Raw genomic sequence first — 19,860 nt, 5'->3', positions numbered from 1 at the left:
CAACCTCTCAATTATTCCATTTCATTTCGCTGGAAATCTCTGGCGCAGCTCTAACATTAATCTAATACCTATATTTGCGGATGCAAAGCACTGAACACCTTGGCTGTCGGAGCTGCAAGCATTCACCTCTACCTTCGTGTTTCCCTTTGGTTCAATAAAATGCATAAAATGCGTGCACAGTTGGCGGCACTGGTTGCCTAAATGCAATTTCAGCTGGGTCCTTTGATGGTGGATCCACTCCCGGAGCAGTTTATATGTATATCATTACTAGTGCCGGGGGAAGTGGGCGACGGAAATAATTGAATTTGGCTGAGACGAGTTAAGAGGCGATTGCCAGCAATTGCAACGCTCGATTTGGTTTGTAACTTTGCGAGTTCGCCCACCTGATGGGGAATTTACCTGGCGGCGGGTACTTCTTGGCCATTATTTTCCACCATAAATCCCCGGCCAGTCGAGTGTCACGCTCCGAAGGTTAGCCGGCTAACTGGGCACCGATGGGCAAATCGCACTTCACGGCTGCTAATTATGAACCTCGTTAGGCGCACAGGTGACCCTGCTGGTATCTCTTTGATTTTTGGCTACATACACGTGTAAGCCCAATGGCCAGGTGACTAAATCAACATCGGGCTAGCAGGCATAATTAATGAGCTCCGGCATAAATCACCGGCAGGCCATCAAAGTTGTCTCAATGGCCGTACATCAGGCCTTTGGCAGGAGTATATCACCTCATGCAGCAGCCGGACTTGTCTTTACAATCGAACAGATTTGTGGCCTTCGTCCTGCCTGATTCTGGTCTGTAATTAATAATCGGCTTAAGCAAATCAAATGCCCGAATTTGCTGTGCCTTCGATTCCATAGGCCAATCGACTCGCAGTTTCCCTCGACGTTGCACCTTGGATTTCATGGCACGTCTGTTGCAACTTGCTACATTTTCCTTTTTTCCGGACACCCTCACTCGGACTGACGTACGCTTTATTGGCGTCTTCTGCGACACGCGCCACTGGCTCAAATCGAGCTCCCAGCCAATTGTTCCGGCCAGGATTGTTCCAAGTCCCCTCGCACATCCTCGCATGTCCTTTCAGCTGACAATTACAACGCACTCGGCCTGTAACTGTCGCTCGCCGTTGATGCGCTTTTTTAGCCCGTCATTTGGGCATGCTCCGCATTCTGGGAAATACGAGGAAAATGCATTAAAGGGGTTTTCAGTACTGGGTTTAAACCAATATTAATAAGAGTTCCCAAACACTTGCGGCTGCTACAATTCAAGCCAAGTGTTAACACTCCATTTATCAATTAAATATAATAATGTAAGGTATACGATATGTGTTTTGCTTAGGAAGAGATAGGCTTAAGTTTGTCAGGCTTAAGAAATGGTAAATAAGAAGTTGTAAAGAAGGGTACGAGTCCTCTAGAGCTGAAAGTTTGCTTAGGAACGGATATTGAGACTGGGTATCCTGTAGTCGAGTCATCTGAAGAAGGCTCTTGAGGCAACTTCGCTGTTGTTCGAGAAGGTTTATTTAGCATGCAGCTGGCAAGACGGCCGTCAACGTCCATTGAGTTCCCTGTGGATCTAATGGCTCCACAGCGATAAATGCGAGAGTGTATGTGTCGGAGTGTGAGTGTGGGTGCGTGTGCGTGTGACTGCGTGAGTGTGAGTACGCGAGTGGAAGGAAAAAGGACTTCCCCGGCAGCAACAATCAGTGGCCGTCGCCTGAAACCTCCTCTCGCGCAGTTTTAGTTGCACCGCCGATAATACTCCGCGCCTAATTGCCCACACACGCGCACATTAAACTTTTCAGATAAAATTAGCGCCGTAGGCCAGCGTTTTGGATGGTGGTGTGGTGGCTGCGTGTAAAATATGCTCATAAGTGGAATTGGTCACGGACTTAAAAAGCGGATAAGCATCGGCTTAAGTAGTCATGAATTACCAAAGGGTCAATCAAAAAGGTATCAAGCTGCTGGGCGAAACGTGAGTGTTGCAAGAACGCATAGCATACCTAAAAATAAGGTCATAATAAATTAAAAACGAAGTTACGCTCGCCAAATATCTTTTCTTTTTATGCCGCCCACTAAATGTAAACTTGCCAAGGGGTAAGCAGCCTCCTTTTGGCCAGCCAACATGACCGGAACTCCGCTGCACGCCACTTTGCTTGGGTCAACACGAGTTGGGAGCATGTTAAGCCATGATTAATACGTGTTGATAAACAGTTATTGCAATTAATCGCGCCGCTCGTATCGCTTAACTTTAAATCAACTCGCTTGGCGCCACTTTTCCGTGGCCGGCATAAATTTGAATTTGGCGCCTCGCACCCACTCGCACTTGGAGCGAAAATGGAAATGCATTTATCATTCGCCATTCCAGTCAGCAGGCGCACTTATCTGAAATTAAAAATCGCTCTTACCTGAATTTATGTCAGCACTTTGCTGCCAATACTTTGCACACATTCCTTTCGTCCTTTCGTCCTTGGTCCTCGGTCCTTTGAAGTTGTGCGTCCAATTGACGTTGCAATGCACCGGGGTCAGTTGTTAGCCACAACAAACTTTTCCCATAATTAAAAGCTAACAACTTTCGGCTTCTGTTCGACGAAAAGTTCCCCGACATATCGGAGTACACAATGCAAGCTCTTCTATTAGCAGATTCCAGCATGTTTCGCTCTATTTGTAAAGATCCGTCCAGTCCACAGTTCTGCCAAAGTTTCGCTCTCCCACTTTGGATCCGTGAAAGGGTTCTGCATTGAGACAAAGTATGGAAGGCCTGGAGGAAGGGCGAAATTAGGGTCGAAAAACAGCCTCTTTGTCGTAGAACCAAAACAAATGTTGCCATTATTGGGTGTATATTAAGTGTAAGATTTTAAATAGCCGAATTATAGGTTTCATTGAACAAATTGTATTTGACTGTATTATATTCAGTTCCTCAAAATGAGTCCATGGAAAACATTTCCAAGTTAAGTGAGTATGTAAATATTAATAAATATATCAAGTATTGAATTTATTATTCGTTTTTTTATTGGAATAATGAAATTTTCTTTTTAATTCAAACGAAAAAGGGCAGAAAACCCATGGATTCCCTGTTTTCAAACCATTTAGTGTGCTCATCTCACATGTAGATGGCGCTATTTCCGCTTGAGACTCCAGTGTGGCCAGATTACCGTTTTCAGTACATTACTTTCGGCGCTCATTTTAAAATGAATGTTTAAATTTCATACAATGAACATTACATCAGTATCTCCAAACATTAATAATAAGCAACACTTTGCTACAGCGCATCCCCCAAATGCAAAGACCACACATCTCTTTCGAGTCCAATATATTAAAAACACATTTGCAATGTATTGTGCAAGAGTTAAAGGTACTTAATCATACATTTCTACATAAACAGAACATACGTATATTAAAAGCATACTCAGCGCAGCTGCATATAAAATATCAAATGCCTCAAAGTAACAAAAGTCGGCCGAAGAAGAACGAAGGGGTTAATTACACTTTGTACGGACAGAGATGTGCTGAAATGCTCACATCAAAAGCAGCGGCTGCAAAATATTCCTCCCGCGCGATATTTCAAAAATATATGTGTATATATATGTATATTCAATTGAGGATTTAGCAATCACATTACTGGCACTCGTTACATTGAAGCAATTCCCTTCTGTTTTTTTTTTTTGTATCTAAAGCATTTTCACATCAAGATATTTTAGGTGGCCCCGCGAATAGAGACTCCTTTACTTCTGGCCCAGATGAAGCTTGCCCAGCAGGGCGTTGGCCTGCTGTCCGGCGGACTCCTGGGCCTGTCCGGCCGCATCCTGGACGGTCTTCTCGACGGACTGGCGCTTCTGGTCGACGTACTGGTTGGCCTCCTGCAGCTTCTGGTCCACCGCCTGGCTGGTCTGCTTCAGTGCCCCATCGATGGCGCCCTCCGCCTGCTTCAGCTTCTGGTCCGCCACGGTCTCGGCGGCCTTCACGCTCTTGTTGATGGCATCGTTGGCCGCCTTCTTGGTCTGGTCCACCGCATTGGCGGCCGCTCGCTGGGAGGCCTCCGCCACGTTGGCCGCCACCTGCTTGGAGTTCTGGGCCACGGCCGCCGCCTGCGCCACCGTGTTGTCCACCGCCTGCTTGCCCTGGTTGACGGCTCCGGCGGCACGGTTCACACCCTGGTCGATCGCCTGACCCGCCTTCTGGGCCTCCGCGTTGGCCAGAGCGGCTGCTTCCTTGGCTGTATCACATAGAAATGGGATATTAGTTGGAAAAGTCTTTGAAGTACCCTAGAAAGAGTGGTCCTAAAGATGTGGATACAGCATAAAGCATGTGCTGCAAAGTAGAGCTGTTCCTTTTAGTTATAAATCTCTAGCAAATCTCTTTTCACAGTTATAGAAATATTTCATTTTTTATTATCAAAGAGGCGAAACTTTTTCTTGAAAACATGTATTACGTCAATCCAATCACTAAAGAATCACATCTATTATGTTCTCTTGTGTTTCAAATGCCTAAAAGTTTTGCGTATTAGATAATGCTAATGAGAAAGAACTGATAGCTGATTCGGGAAGTTATCTCATTGAATTCTTTGCTAGATTTATAGACAACTCCAAAACGAAATGCTATTTTAAAACATCTTGTAGGTGCTCCATCTGTGATTATGCATTCCCGTTCCACTTTATTTACTCACCCGTGCTGGCGGCCAGCTGCTCGGCCTCGCCCTTGGTCTGCTGGACAGACTGGCCCACCTTCTTGGCCTGCTCCTCGGCTAGCTTCTGGGCCTCGGCGGCCTTCTCGTTGGCCAGCTTCTCGGCCTCATCCTTCTTCTTGCTGAAGAGGTTGGCGGTCTTGTCGCCGAAGTTCTTCAACGAGGCTGGGGATTGAACAAGGAGTGCGTTATTGTGGATCCTGACTAGGGCGGCTGGGTGGGATTACTTTGGTTTTGGCGACTGGGAAACATGCTGACTGGCCCTCTGAATGCTAACTAAGCTCTGGCCTGGCGCCAATTATAATTTATAGCCTGATTGCAATCAGCGGGATGAGCTGCCGATCGGATCGGAGATTGCAGATTCCAAATTCCAGGCAGGTAATTGCCGAAACATAAACAAAGCAGCTGGAGCATGAACTAATTACATGTCTAATCGAATCGATTAGACGGGGACACTTACCAACGAGTATTAATAGAAACTAATAGAAACTAATAGGAACTGCAACTGCGCAACTAGGGGCTGCTGAAATCGTGATCGCCAGCCCCATGGCGTCAGCCTTCAAATTTAAGGCACTCTGGCCGCTCAGACTTGAGTACATTCGCAATTTAATAGAAACCCCTCGCATTCCCTTGGAGTGACGTGTGCGCCCACTCAAATAGAAACATTGTGCCGCCGAACTCGGAACCGGGTGCGAATCGGTTGGGCGAAACGGAAACGGGCGGAAACGGGCGGAAATAGCGGAGGGAGGAATGAGGCAAGCGAGGCGCAAGTATTCAAATTATTCGGCGTATGTGATGTCATAATGGGTAGCCGCCGAACGAAAACGCCTTAGTTTCTATTTCTAGTGCGGTTTATTCACGCTTTCTGATTGTGATCGGGAATGTGTTAAGTCCGATACGATGCTCTCCCCAGGGAATTTGAATGGCCCTCTCCATTCGGCTCATTTCGAAATAATTCAGTTTCATCCAATTTCGTTTCGCCTCCGCGGAGGCCGAAAATTGTGCGAAAATAATAGTTTCTGTTCTGCCATTACTGGGAATCGGGATTATGGCTGAGGTGTTGAAATAACAGGGTGTATCAAAGGAACTCAAATGTTTCAAATGCTAATGGCTGCGGAATGCTTGTGGTATTGAACTTGCCAACAATCTAGAATTCATACTAACTACATGTATGTGTCGAGAGGAATCATGCACTACTAACTATGTGTTTGCTCTGTGCTGTGTTCGTAATTAAAATCGTAGAATATTAAAAAGATACTCAAAACACATTCGTGCAATTATGCGTTGTTAAACTTAATGACAAGTTACTAAAAAGGTGGCCAAACGCATAAGGCAACTTAGTGCTTAGTATTCCGCGCCAAATCCTTTGGCGTACTACGTACTACGTATTTTAATGGCTTACACACGCCGAATTCCAACGCCCTATTCAAGGCATTTGCGTAATACGACGCATTTTGCTCTTGGTCTGTATTCAGAACTGTGCTGCTTGTGGTCAATACTGAAAACCGGCTAGAAGCATGGCCAGAAGGCAACACAATAAGCCCAGACTCTCACAGCCTCTGGCGTCGTTTTGTTTTGGTTTGCTTTTGGATTTGGTTCTCTGATGTCTGATTTTGTGTTCGCCGATGTCGCAGCACTCGCGGCACAGATAATGCGCAGATGCCCCGGAATGGAGGAAAACCTGTAGCTGGGCTACACGAGAACCCAGCTCGGAACGGACGCACACATGGGCACGAAGCGAATATCTATGAGTAACTGCGATTCGGGGTCTGCCGACTCACGTTCCACACCAGTTCTGGGTTCTGGATGCCTAAAAAGCGCCGCAATCCGTGATGAATCGATGGAGCTACTGTGACCGCTGTTGTTGCTGCTGTTGCTGATGATGTCATGTGAGATACAACTGCACAATCGAGTTATAATGTACGAAAGCATTGTATATGTGCGAGCCGCGCGTGGCAGAAGGAAACTCACACGACCCACGAATTGTTTTGGCCCCCGGCACAATCGTCATCCGACCGAAGGTCGTCTGAGTCAGCTGGCAACCGCGGAGCTGGCCAGAGGGAAGGGCGCTTCGTGTCCTGGCCACGGACAACCCATTGGCTGATGTCACGACCCTGCCAGGTAAATCAATACTCGGCAAGAACAAGGCCGGGTCAGACATCTAGCCCTTCGGGCGGGTTATGCTAATGACTATGAAGTCACTGGAGTCGATCGAATCGGAGAACGCAATGCCAAGCGTTTTGGGTGGGGAAGATTACCGCCGATTTCTTAGCTGGCAATTAACTCACTTTCGCAGCCACAGCTTAAAGTAGCACAAATCAGGGTCAAAGCATTAATTTGAAGTTCATCTAAAATACATTCATCTATATAGATTTATTCCGATGGTTCTGAGGCCTTTTCCATACCTCAGATCCATGTATACAGTCCTTATATTTAGCAGAGTCCAGCTTCTGCACTGAATAAGTAGTATATCTTTCGAAATACATCTTTAAAATATGTTGTATGATATATACACGCGAAATGCGCATTATTACGACGATGGATAGCAATCGGGGAACTTAGGGGGTTAACATTACTGGCAATTACAGTGCCCCCTGCAAGTTGTGCAGCTCGTTTTCTTCAAGTGTACCTAATAGCCAATTAAATTGAATGACCCTAAACCTGACCCACTGGCGGGTGACCAAATTAGCCCACGACATTGGCGTAGGCATTCCGGCGGCATGGACTTGTAATTGAATTGGCCATGCCGCTGAAGATGCCGCTCCACCTCCGACGGGCTCCAAATCGATTGGGTGCACTGCTGGCCAGCGGAGGATATAAGTACAGGAGGCGATTTCAGCCGGCTCACTGTGCACCGGCGGAAGCGAACAAAATGAAGCATCTCCTGACTGCACTCGTGGCCCTGCTGAGCATCCTGCCGCGGGGCGAGCTCCTGGGATCAGGACCTCCCTGCCCGCGTCGCTATCTGCGCAGGATCAACGGCAAGTGCTACTACTTCTCGGTGAAAAAGGTGAGATTTGGTTACAGATCCATTGCGATTGTGCGGACTCATATGGTGTAGAGCTGTGAAATAATGCGATCTATTATTAACCCATTGAGATGAACTGGTTCGGCGCCCTGAACAACTGCCTACGCAAGGGCCTGACCCTGGCGGACCTGAGCAACCAGCGGGACTTCGATGGAGCCATTGGGTTCCTGAGTGGCCTCGGCAACACGGAGGACTTCTGGTTCGGGGGCAACGATCTGTACCACGAGGGGCGCTTCCAGTACATCAGCAACGGACGGCTGGTGCGCTACTACAGCAACTACAGCAATGTACTGCCCCTGGAGCACTCCGAGTGCGACGACTGCCTGGAGGTGCGGATTCGCTCCGAGATCAACATGGTGTCGGCGGACAACTGTCACGAGCGGCAGTACTTCATCTGCTCGGAACGCTATTGCCAGGACTCGGGCGACGGCAAGAAGCCGAAGCACCACAGTCACGAGCACTTGCATCACTTCCACCACGACATTGGCGAAAGTGGCGACGGCGAGGTGGAGGAGGAGGACGAGAACCACGACCGCCAGGACCCCATCGCCAGTGGCTCAGTGGAGCACCCGGAGCCGGACTCGGAGGATGCAGCCGTGGCGCCCGACGTGCCGGCTGACAATCAACCGGATCAGAATGGCGTCTTGGTGACTCCGGGAGCGGAAGGCTCAAAGCCCGCTGACGGAACTGCTGCGCCGGGGGCAACTCCTGCCCCTGCCGCTGCAGCCGAAGGAGCAGCTTCTCCAGCCGCAGAAGGAGCCGCCCCCGCCGGCGCAGCTCCAGCTGCCGAAGGAGCAGCCACTCCTGCCGCCGAAGCAGGAGCCACACCCGCACCCGCACCAGGAGCAGAAGCCCCCGCCGCCGCAGCAGCCGAGACTCCGGCACCGCCAGCAGCCTGATCTCCCCAACTTGCCCAGCTGAATGCCACAACTATTATCGATTGAAAATAAATGAATTAAATAAAATATTACCAGCAATTTTCATGTATTCATATTCAGGCAGCTCGGCTTGGGTACATCAGGAAAATTACGGATAGTTAAAAAAAAGTTAAATAAATTGAAATCGAAAAAAGGTTCCATCTTTCAAATAAATCAAGGGGAATGTGCGAAAATTGTATGTGCTAGGTTTTTCGAAGATGGTATCAGTTTTAGTTCGTTTTAGTACAGCGCATTTCATTAAATATCTAAGTATTCGAATACTACATTTATTGAGTATTTCAGGGATGCAGATACTATATAACAGTCATAGAATCGTTGTAATATTACGGCTCATCCGAATGATGAGGAAGAACTTGAAGTCGGGGGTCCGATTGCCCACTTAATCGGATAGTAATTGAGTCCCAAAACAACTTTAATTGCAATACATTGCTTCAATTATTGAACCCTTCCAAGATGTCAGTGAATCCGTGAACTTCTTCATCCGACTTGGAAGTCGGACGAGTGCCAGCATAGTTTCGATACTGATGGTGATTGGGAATCCAGCGACAGCAGCAACAGCACTTGGGCATCAACGTGACTAATTGATATTAATCAATTTGATGGACTCCATCAGCCGATAAGAATGCTGTGCGAACCCACTCGTGGCCCTAATGGCAATTGGTCACTCCTCGGTAATGCAGATGCCACGCCCACGAAAGGGTATATATAGAACAGGGGGCGGCACGCATGCTTACAGTTTGGCTGGACAGGTGGCTCAGTTTTGCTGGCAGCCATGAGGATCCTACCAGTCGTGATTCTCACCTTGATGGCGGTCCATTCGGGCTGCGGCAAGAGGCAGAGCAAGAAAGCCAAGGACAAGGGTCCTTGTGATAAGCCGTATCTCAGGGAGCTAAACGGAAAGTGCTTCTACATGGGCACCAAGAAGGTGGGAGAGCCATTGCGGTACCAATCAAGTTGTCATAGATACGAATAAGCCCTCCCACAGAGTCCCAAAATAACGCTTCCCAAAATCGCTTCAAATATATTGGCAGATCAACTGGTTCGGCGCCCAGAACAACTGCCTGCGCAAGGGCCTCAACCTGGCCGACGTGTCCACGGTGGAGGACTTCAATGCGGTGGTCCACTACATAACGTCGCAGGTGGGCTTCGACGACATCTGGTTCGGCGGCAATGATCTGCAGTCGGAGGGCCGCTTCAAGTACATCAGCAGCGGGAAACTGGTGCGCTACATGGGCGAATCCCCCATAGTGGAGCCGACGCAACGCTCCAACCTGGACGACTGCCTGGAGATCAGAGTGCGGCCCAACAAGACCGTCGTCCTGGACGTGAACTGCCAGGAGAAGAAGTACTTCATCTGCCAGCAGAACCAGCTCAAGTGCGCTGTTCCCACGGAGGACACCGGGGAGGGTCAGAAGCACAGCCACGAGCACTTGCACCACTTCCACCACGATGCGGGCAAGAAGGAGAAAAATGAGGAGGGGATCAAAGAGCAAAGTGTGGAGAGCGATTCACGGCCAGCTGACAATTCGAATTCAACGGAAATCGGGGTCTCGGAGGAGAAAAACCCGGAGGGCGAGACGACTGCAGGTGCTGGTGGTGGCACCACGGAGCCGGTGTTCGAGAACGGCATGGGAAACGCCGGGGCAACCAATGCCGCGGAGGGCCAAACGGTGCCGCCAGGCGGAGGCACGGGTGCACCCGCGGCGGCCGAAGCCACTGGAGCAGCCACGCCCGCTCCGAATGCGGCGGCTGCGGAAGGCGCCACGCCGGCGGCAGCTGCACCAGCGGAAGGAGCTCCAGCCGCCGAGGCCGCCACTCCTGCACCCGAAGGCGGAGCAACACCTGCGCCGGCGGCCTGAACGCACTGACCCACCAACCGGGCGGACCAATGGACATCTAGCGAATCGAGGAATGTTTGAGCATGCAGCAAATAAATTTGAGTTTTAACAATATGAAGATCCCTTGGGTTTCAATCCGTTGGAGTCATTACAAATAATAGCCCAAGGCCAATCATGAAAATGATTTAAAACAAAAATGGCTTGTTCCTGTAATAAAAACTATAACAATATACAGTCGTTCTTAAGAAACGTCTCCCCAGTGAGTTCTTAATTTCAATTTTTTAAGCAGAAATCAAAAACTTAGAGTACAAAAAACGCCATACCCAAACTGGCTTCGCATAATTTCTAATGGAATGGCTGATAGTTCCAATGCATGCTAAACATAGAAGATCAAAGTGCTGAATATGAAAATTTGCAGCTACTAAATGTTGAACTACGCAGTCGGCGCGGAATGTCTAGGACTGAGTAACATTATCAAGGCAATTGAGTGGAAAGTTCAGCATTTGGGGTTACTTACATTTCGATGCATCTGTTTGGCATTGAGTGGGAACAGATAATATTAATAAGTATGAATAGAATTTACATACAGTCGTTTGATAGAAAAAATGCCTATCTCAAGTGCCAATGCTTGACCATGCGGTGCTCAAGTGGCATCTATGGCCGGAGGATTTCAGAGATCGGAGGCGGAGCTGGATGATGGTCGATGGAACTCTGGGCTTTTGCACCCACTTCCAAGCACATAAGTGTGCCAGAGCCCCAAGGAAACAACAGCAGCATAACCACTCGAAGATACAAAGTATACACATATATGTATGCCTCAGATACGTGTGGTGTAGTGTGTATCTGGGCAGCTATAATTATATACGTATCATCATTTTGGGTGTGGGATGTGCCAGCGAGAACGGCAACTCGTAGTCCATTTGGAGCTACATATAACTGCGCCATAATTGGCTTACGTATCATCCACGTCGTCGTCACCATCACCAGAGCCGCGGTAGCGGATAATTAGGTTTTTGCTACTGCGACCCGTATCGGATCGAACACGCCCGGTTTGGCCAACCCCACCCGTCCGCTGATCCCAGTCCCGGGTGGGCCAGCAGCTCCAACTGCCCGACTCCCGGCCGCTCTGGTGATGATGTAACTGGAACTGGAGTCCAGGGACGGCCCTCCTCCTCTGCGGTCGTATGCCAACCGCGATTAACCCACTCACTGCACATATATCATCCGAGTAGCTGAATGTATCTGAGATACATAGGTAGGTATACGTATGCTTAGACCTAAGATTTCTAATTTCGAAACTTTCACACCAACGTCGGCTGGCTTGGCTTTGTTTTTACCTGAAATCGAGCTGAACATTCTGAAACTTTCGGATTTTCTCGGCCGTTAGAGTCGAAGAACTGACTTTCGGGTTCTGCGTTCTGCGTTTGATCGGATGGAATTCGAATTTCTTCAGATTTATTTGTGGCCAGCGGATTTGGTTTTTTTGGTGGAGCGCGTTTATTTTTAAACGTCCGACTGCGTCGAGAGCACAGAAACGTATAAAGTCGAGGCGAAAGCAGCCGCCGAGACCTGAACTCACAGAACCCGCTGCTTTTGTTGTATCTTTTTCTATTCCGTGTGTTTGAGTTTGGAAACGTTGTTGTTCTGCCTTTGGGTGTGGAACCTGTTCGGCCAGCGCTGCCACACCGACCAAATGTGGTTAGACACTTGGTGGCTAGATGGCGCCCTATTTCGAAAACCGATAGTCGGAGTGCGCTTGTTTCAAACGATCTATTTATCACACATTTTCAGTACTCGAAACTTTTCAAAAAAAAACTGTTGTAACTTTGTAACAAAAAATTGTGCTAATTAATTAATTAGTGGCGAATCGAACTAAATAATTCGTAGATTTGCAATTCATTCCGTCATGTGGTACATACATATGCATAGGTAAGTAAAATAATAAAGAAAAGGAATTTACTTCTGACCTTATTTGATTGCGCCATGGTATAATAACATTAGTGATCTATACCGAATAAGCCACCTTCGATATTCCTCAGTACTACTGAATACACCAAACCGAACACAATGAGTCAGGTACCACGGATACTTTGCTGTCTTCCCATTTTGCTGCTGCTTTTGCGTACTGATGAGGCAAATGGCAAGGGTATATGCCTGTATGTCAGTGAGAAAACAGTAAGTACACTTAACTAAAGTCCTCAGGCTTAGCAGCCACTGAAAACTGCAACACCATAGGCTACTTGGTTTCATGCCCTGGCCATCTGCAAAAAGCTCCACATGTGCTTGGCCAATCTGGACACCGAAATTACCCTGATCCAGATGAAAAGTAAAATTGGGCCCGACGAACATGAGTACTGGTTTGGACTAAATGCATATGAGAAGCCCAACTTCAGATACGTTTCAAACAACAAGTCCATTGAGTACGCCCCACACAATTCGAAGCTAGTGAACAATGAAGGATGCGTTTTTGTTAAAGAACAGTACGACTTTTTCAAATTTGAGTCAGCAAACTGTGACGATCGCAGAAGATTTATCTGCACTAAAACTGAAGAATGCGACGGAGTTACCTTTAAACATGAACAGTCCAAGTGTGTTATAACCGAAGAGCAAAGAGATATTGTGGCCTACTAACTTATAGTTTACTGCAGGCAAATAAATAAATTGTGTTTGCACAGAGAGCTTACATTATTTTAATAAGTTGCAGCTTAGTGCTCAGTGCGGTTTTAAATCAAAGATATTCGGTGAAGAATCAAAGATAATTCGGACCTTCCTGAGAATTAATAATAATATCACCTTGCATTTAGTCTGTGGAAGCCTTTCGCTTTGCTGCCGATTTAAGTTGAGCTGCATGAGCCCTGCACTTAGTTTTGTAGGCCTGAACCAGACGACCACCAGGTGAAATGGCGATTGACACATGAATCTGGGGGAAAGTAATCAATAAGTATAGTTCCATTAAATTGTTTATATTCTATATCACCTCTAGGTATTGCAACTCCTTTTCGTAGGTTAAAGACTCCTCCAAGAGCCTCAGGATTGTCTGAAACTTTTCCGTGCCCAATATGTACGTCATTTCACCAATGTTCTGCTTGTACCACTTCGCATAGTTGTCCAGATTAATCTGCACATTCATGGTTGAGGCAGATGCAGCTCTGGCAGTCAGCAGCAAATGGAGCAAGGATCCAATGCAAGCCGTGGATGCAGTTTGCAGAAGTCTGTTTTTCAGATACTCTGCAAGGAACGGGAAACGTTGCCTAGGCTTCAGACTTTAGACTACAGGATGCAATATATACTTTTAATGTATGTGGTGGTTTCAGGATCGGCTGCACTTGCGATGGATTGCACCAGTATCAGGTAGAACTTCCACTGGTTAAAGTTGTCCGTGTTTGACTGTTTGAATAGGTATTGAAGGGCTGCCTGGTGATGGCCAACAAACAGCTGCAATTGAGATTCAGTTAAGACAAGATACGTAGTCCGTTTTATGAACATATAACCTTATCGCAAAGGTGCTTTACAAAGGTTAGTTCATCGACGCCCTCATTTATCCAGGCGCTGAAGCTGGCGAATGCCTCGTCCACATTTTCCGATCGGTGAAGGTCCAATAGAGTGCTTAAATGCATGTTCATACAAACATTTAGCGCTTCATCTAAAGGGGTTCTAGTTTAGTTACATTTAAAGCAATGCAGTAAGTAAAAAAAAAAGAAAATACCTGGCAGGGTTTTGCTCAAGAACTCAACATATCCCAAATTGCAGATTTTGGGATTACCAACAAGGCCGGTATAGAGATTCCCCAAAGCGGTTGTCAGTATTAGGGTAAGCATCATCGCAGAGTCGGCATCTGAGGGTGTATAAATCATTTAAAAAGGGAAAACAGTCACGGTCAAAAGACAGAAAAACAACCACAAGCCGCTGAAATGAAGACATTTGCGAGGAGTTCGAACTCGGATTCCAGGAATATGATCAAGTCCACCTGCAGTTGATCGGAGTGCTCCTTGCTGTGAATTCAGTTGAGGATAAATGGGGGTGCCGCTCATCTAGTAGTTTCTAACCCACCTAAAGATGTATTGTGTGGCCGTCAGGATTCTGAGTTCCTGGAGCTGGCGAAGCACTCGAAAACTGCCCACATTCGCTGGCAGTTGGCAGAAGAACTTCGAGGCCAGAAACTGCACATAAACGGTGTTATTAGTAACTATTGACTCTCTTGGAATCCACTCACCTTTTCTGTGCCATTCAGAATCTTCAGGAGCTCCACAAATTCGTATTTTTCAAGAGATCCGAGTTGCTGTATTCCGCATTGCTTTTCTATGATCTACGTATAGGACTGCGATTAAATGAATCCATTTAATGTGTAGTTACGTACCCTGCAAACAAAGCCAAAACTATTGCTGATATTGGTAAATGTTCTCCTTTCCCGCGGATCTTCCATTTTGCGCGTTTAATATAAAAACATTCAAAATGAACCTCTATTATTTTTGCTGACCCGCGCGCAGTGTTGCCTCAGCTTTTGCAGCCAAAAATACCACATCGCTGTGAGAGAAATCGATCATTTATGGCACGCCTATCGATTTCTTGGGGAGCTCAAAATAGCCGTTACAATTATTTAAATCCATGTTTAAATGGTAAAATATCTTTTTATAAGTATCTTAGATTTTTATATTCTACGAAATCGCATTTCCTAATATTATTTTGCTTGGAGGTCCCATAAACCGAATTCGATTAACGGTCTATTTAACGCAGTAGTCCTTGCGCTGCTGTCGTATGACAGCGTTAAGCTTCAAACACTGCTGTCTGAGGCCATCGTTGTCGCCTTTCAGGATCTCAATGGTCTCCTCCTGTCGCTGGATGGTCTGGTGAACGCGCTTCTGAAGCTGCTCCATCTCCTGCTTGTGGCGTTCGTTGAGCACTCCCAACTCGTTTTGGATGTCCGCGTTGAGGTTATCCCGCAGTCGGTCCCGCTCCATGATGATGTCTCCGCACATCTTCTTGCTGTGGCTCAGCTCCAGCTGCAGCTGCGTCACCTCCGCCTGGCTGTTCCGCACCTGGGCATCCGCCTCCGCCAGTTTGCCGCGGGTCTCCGCGTACTTCTCCCGCAGCGACTTCTCCACGCTTTCGGCCAGAACCAAATCCTTCTCGTACTTCTCCTTGAGGCGACTGTAAAGATCCGTGTTAGAAGGGCTCATTCCATTTTAACCTGCATATATACTTACTTCATCTTTAGCTCGTGCTCCCCACTGTGCTGCAGTGCGTCGGCCTCCATGCGCACCACCAGTTCGTCTAGCTGGCGATCTCTCTCCGCCCGGTAGTGTTGCCTTATGGCGTTCTCCTTCTCCGCCTGGGCCAACTTGGTTTTGTTTTCGTGCTCGGTCTTCCACAGCTCAAAGTCCGCCTGGTACTGCTGCTCGATGGTGTTGATGCGGTTCTGATACTTCTCCTCCTGCTTGGCCATCCGTTCCTGCATTTCGAACTTGGCCTGCTCCAGCTCCTGCTCCTGTTCCCGCAGAGCCTCCTGCCTTCTGGCTTGGTGGTCATTCTCCCGCTGCCGTAATTCCTGCTGCAGGCGCTCGCGCTCCGCGGCATACTCCTCGCTCAGTTTCTGGCGCTGCTCCGCCTGCGTCCTCTGCTCCTCCTCCAGTTGGCGCTCGAAGCGCTCCCGGATGGCAGTCCGCTCCTTCTCGATAATGGCCTCACGATCTTGGGCGCAGCTCTCACGAATGATAGTCTCGATCTGCTCGTGTTTTGTGCGCGCCTCCTCCAAGGCGTCCAGCAACTGCATCTGGTGGGTGCGCTTTAGCTCGGTCACCTCGCGTTGGTGGTCGCAGTTCATCTTGTTGATCTCCGCCTCCAGGCCTTTCACCGTAAGTTCCTTTGGCAAAAAGTAAATTGCTGATTATTGACATAATTTTACATAGCGTAAAACTCCTAATCTTCTTGAAGAAACTATGATACTAATTACTGATCCAATGGTGGAATATTCCTAAGCCATTGAAGGCTAACACAATCGTGATTCTTAATGCTGTAGTAAATTTCTTCTATAGTGAATTTCTTTACCGCACCTTAATCTTCTTGGTGTTCTCGCGCACCCATCGCTCCCGCCGGATCTTTTCACCCGCCATAGTGGTCTCCTTGGTCCTGGCCAGCTCAGTTTCCAACCGGTGCTCCCAGGCCTGGTTCTGGCTCTCCAAGCGCCGCGTGAGGGCCGCCACCTTCTCGCAGAGGGAGCCCTTGTCCTTGAGCAGCTGCTCGATGAATCCCTGGTGCCGGGTAACCACCTCCTCATAGTGCTTCTTCTGATCCCGCAGCTTGGCGGCAGCGGTGGACTTTTCGGCCCGCAGGCTCTTCTGCTTTTCGCCACGCAGCTGGAAGACGTGCTCCTTGGACATATGGATGGCATTGGCCAACTCATTGGCCCGCAAGCTCAGGGCAATGACCCTTCTGGCAAGCTGGTGATTGGGCAGCATCAGCAACTCAGATAGCCTGGATGGAAGGGGCAGTTAGTTATGAGCTTCTAGGGAAACCAAGAGACTTCACCCACTTGGGCACCTCGTCGGTGACATCAGGCTCCACCACGAACTCCACCTCCGATCGATTGCTATCCGGTATGGAACGTCGTGTCTCCATCAGCGTCTTGTCGCAACTGCTCTCCACATTGTTCAGGTAGGCCAGGATGTCCCTGTTAAGATGTGGAAGGGAGTATTACTGGATGGATTCGGGAGTATTACATGGAAATTCAAATTTACTTGTACTTATCTCCACTTTCGGGAACTGCTCCCTCGCTCACAGTGCCTGTGTCGGCGGTCTCACAGCGGGAATCTAGTTTCAGGTTCAGTTCGCTGGGAATTCGCTCGGAAAAGTTGTCTGCCAAGGAAATCAGAGATGCAGAACGCTCCGTTGTAGCTCCATGCCGCTAACTTACCCCTTTTCTTGTCCTCCTCGATTTCCTTGATGACAGATACTATTTCATCATAGGTGGAATCTCTGGAGTCCTCATTCGACTTCAGGGACAATTGGGAGGCGGTATCATTGTCCTGTGCCTCGTCCAGGTCTTCCAGTCCCTGCTTGTGCTTGTTGTCGAATTGCTTCTGGTCCTGCATGCTCATCCAGCTGTCCACCTTGTCGAGATTGTACTCCGAGAGTTTCCGCTCCTCCCGTAGGCTGCCCACACTGATGGCCTTCTTCAGCTTACCCAAAGGAGCTGGATTGGTTGCGGACTTGGTCACCTTGGCCTTGGTGCTCCTGGCAATGGGATCTGCACTGGCGGGCTTCACGTTCTCCTTTTTCTTAGCCACAAAAGGGGGTGTCGAGGCCACCTTTAGGTAGTTATTAATGACAGCGTCGGAGCTGCCATTCCCAAAGGATCTCCTATCATCCTGCACCGCTGGCAGAAAATTGTTCTCGGCCCCGAAGTTCCTTGGGTTGGCAACTGATCTGTAGGAGGGGGCACCATTCTTGGCAGAGGAAGTACTGGTGGCCATATTCTTGGACTCGGACAGATTGTTCTGCTTCTCCTTAGAGGGAGAAGCGTACTTGTCCAGATAGTTGGGTAGCATCTCGATGTTGTTCAGGGTGTCAGTTCCCAGGTGGTTCTTGACCACCTGCACGCCCTCCACAGCCTGTTTATACTCGCGTATAACATCTAGCTCCGATGCGGGGGCCTTTGGGAGAGTGGCTGTGGGATTGGGCTGCTCCACCAGCTTGGAGGACTCCACAAACCGGCAGCTAGGCGCATCGCAGGCACACTTAGCGTCCGATGCCGACGCCTCATTGGTGCTTGTGGTGGAAGAGGATCGCGTGCTGCACGTACAGTTCTCCGAAGGACACTTTGGGTACTCGTACGTCTCCGCCAGAACCTCGCCCTCGGCGGCCGTGGATCCGAAGTGCACGGACTTCTTCTGACCAACGGAATCAGCCTGCTCCACTTTACTCAGGAAACTGGGAAGTGTTAGCGGACCCGGGGCTGAGATACTGGGCCGCACTTCCTGCTTGTCATTGTCGCAGTCACTGGAGTCCAAGTCCGCGTGCATATTCGGCTTGCTGAAGGACACCCTTCCCGGAAGATCTGGCTTGGCGGTGCGCTGCAGAAGAGCCCCGCTGCTGAGGCCCTGAGTTCCGGAGTAGGAGGAGTAGGATTTACCCTTCTCGCCACCTGACATGGTCACCAGGAACTGCTCCCCCTCCTCGCTGCTGTCGGGTGTGCGTTTGTGGAGCGAGTAGTCGGACTCGGAGGAGTTGCAGGTGCTGCGACAGAGCCAGCTGCGCTTGATGGGCTCCTCCAGCAGGGATTTAAGCAGGTCGTTCGACGAGACTTGTCGCTGAAAGGATTACGTATTACAACACCGATTGCAGGCAGTCCGGCAGGCTGCTTTGGCCCACTCACCTTTCCGCCGATGCGCAGCTCCTTCTCACCAAAATAGGTGCTCAGCCGACGACCGAACTTGGGGTCCGCCGACTGAGGTCGTCCCAGGAAAGGCGAGGAGCGACTGCGCTGCTGCAGGAAGTTGGCCGAGCGAGGCCGGAAATGGGGACACGGACTGTGGAGAGTCGTCAGCGAGCGACTTGTGTACTTGGGCTTCGTTTTTTGGCGTGTGGCGAGGTTTATCTGCGGTTGACCTCTCTTAGTACATGGGCCACAAGCAGTGGAATATACTCGTATAGTATGAACGTACCTGCGAGCCCTTAAGACATAGATCCATAATAGCTTAGAATTAAGCACTCATCTAGATTGCTTTCGAACTGAATGTCCTGCCATAGCCTACTGGTTTTCCAAACGGACTAACTCCGGTTTGGTTTGGCCGACGCGCAAAACCGCCACCACTTTCATATCGATTAAACGCATGTGCTGGCCACGAGGGTCAGGAGCAGGCCAGATGTTGGTCAGCACTGCAACCCTCGAAAAACAGGCGGGTCGGAGTTGACATGGTTACCTTACCGGTGAGCACCCGAACCACCTGACCCACCCTCGATCGCCGGAACAGGTGTCGCGTCCTCATCATGATTCACCACTGCGGTCCCACTCCACTCGTTATTAGTTTATTATGCTTCGGGTCTCCCAATCAATCACAGACTATCGCACTCGCTCAAACCAGCGGAATCAAAGCAATTAATCACGGAGGGCGACTGATTGCGACTGGAGCATGTCGATGCGAAGGTTACCGCACGGGATTCAGTGCTAGACATTGGCAAACACTTTCGGTTTCCATTCACCTTGACTGGAAACCATGACTCCTCAGCTCGTGGTCTTAACATTTTCGGGGCGCTCGACTGCCGACTTAGGGAGCTTTACTCCAACTAATTGTAAACATATCTTAGGGACTTGCAGGGTACGTGCTAATTCCCATGAATCCAGCGGTGACTTCACAATAGGCCAACCCAATGCGCCATTTA

General features: G+C 48.8%; 6 protein-coding genes across 7 annotated transcripts; 3 read left to right on the top strand and 3 right to left on the bottom strand.

Annotated features, from left to right (window-relative positions):
- Nucleotides 1-3,308: 3,308 nt before the first annotated feature.
- Nucleotides 3,309-12,077, bottom strand: LOC6541350 (late embryogenesis abundant protein ECP63). Of its 2 annotated transcripts, none has more exons than XM_001969116.3 (3): nt 11,820-12,077; nt 4,661-4,843; nt 3,309-4,210 (listed from the first exon to the last, which is right to left on the bottom strand). In XM_001969116.3, exons 1-3 carry the CDS (start codon nt 11,836-11,838, stop codon nt 3,720-3,722), a joined length of 693 nt encoding a protein of 230 aa, XP_001969152.1. In that variant the 5' UTR covers nt 11,839-12,077; the 3' UTR covers nt 3,309-3,719. The 2 variants fall into 2 exon arrangements, with proteins under 2 accessions (XP_001969152.1, XP_015015404.1); XM_015159918.2 differs by lacking the exon at nt 11,820-12,077 and adding an exon at nt 4,906-4,975.
- LOC6542995 lies at nt 7,508-8,671 on the top strand. Its single transcript, XM_001969118.3, has 2 exons — nt 7,508-7,688; nt 7,778-8,671. The coding sequence occupies exons 1-2, from the start codon at nt 7,551-7,553 to the stop codon at nt 8,603-8,605; spliced, it is 966 nt and encodes a 321-aa protein (XP_001969154.3). The 5' UTR covers nt 7,508-7,550; the 3' UTR covers nt 8,606-8,671.
- Nucleotides 9,368-10,602, top strand: LOC6541802. The gene is made up of 2 exons (XM_001969117.3): nt 9,368-9,569; nt 9,676-10,602. Exons 1-2 carry the CDS (start codon nt 9,417-9,419, stop codon nt 10,501-10,503), a joined length of 981 nt encoding a protein of 326 aa, XP_001969153.1. The 5' UTR covers nt 9,368-9,416; the 3' UTR covers nt 10,504-10,602.
- A 438-nt stretch (nt 12,078-12,515) lies between the features above and the next one.
- LOC6542828 lies at nt 12,516-13,179 on the top strand. The gene is made up of 2 exons (XM_001969115.3): nt 12,516-12,657; nt 12,718-13,179. The coding sequence occupies exons 1-2, from the start codon at nt 12,550-12,552 to the stop codon at nt 13,111-13,113; spliced, it is 504 nt and encodes a 167-aa protein (XP_001969151.1). The 5' UTR covers nt 12,516-12,549; the 3' UTR covers nt 13,114-13,179.
- Nucleotides 13,180-13,242: 63 nt separating this feature from the next.
- LOC6543241 lies at nt 13,243-15,025 on the bottom strand. The gene is made up of 9 exons (XM_001969114.3): nt 14,840-15,025; nt 14,696-14,788; nt 14,533-14,642; nt 14,380-14,474; nt 14,189-14,317; nt 13,974-14,125; nt 13,773-13,917; nt 13,460-13,710; nt 13,243-13,402 (listed from the first exon to the last, which is right to left on the bottom strand). The coding sequence occupies exons 1-9, from the start codon at nt 14,903-14,905 to the stop codon at nt 13,283-13,285; spliced, it is 1,161 nt and encodes a 386-aa protein (XP_001969150.2). The 5' UTR covers nt 14,906-15,025; the 3' UTR covers nt 13,243-13,282.
- Nucleotides 15,026-15,143: 118 nt separating this feature from the next.
- On the bottom strand, nt 15,144-19,359 carry LOC6543388 (centrosomal protein of 131 kDa). Its single transcript, XM_001969113.3, has 8 exons — nt 19,143-19,359; nt 18,854-19,075; nt 17,393-18,788; nt 17,217-17,334; nt 17,012-17,149; nt 16,533-16,953; nt 15,687-16,342; nt 15,144-15,630 (listed from the first exon to the last, which is right to left on the bottom strand). The coding sequence occupies exons 1-8, from the start codon at nt 19,167-19,169 to the stop codon at nt 15,204-15,206; spliced, it is 3,405 nt and encodes a 1,134-aa protein (XP_001969149.1). The 5' UTR covers nt 19,170-19,359; the 3' UTR covers nt 15,144-15,203.
- Nucleotides 19,360-19,860: the final 501 nt, after the last annotated feature.

Source organism: Drosophila erecta, unplaced genomic scaffold, assembly GCF_003286155.1.
Source record: "Drosophila erecta strain 14021-0224.00,06,07 unplaced genomic scaffold, DereRS2 tig00000055-arrow-pilon, whole genome shotgun sequence".
Taxonomy (NCBI): Eukaryota; Metazoa; Arthropoda; class Insecta; order Diptera; family Drosophilidae; genus Drosophila; species Drosophila erecta.
The sequence above is the reverse complement of the archived record's forward strand: the minus strand, read 5'-3'. Positions and strand labels throughout refer to the sequence as shown.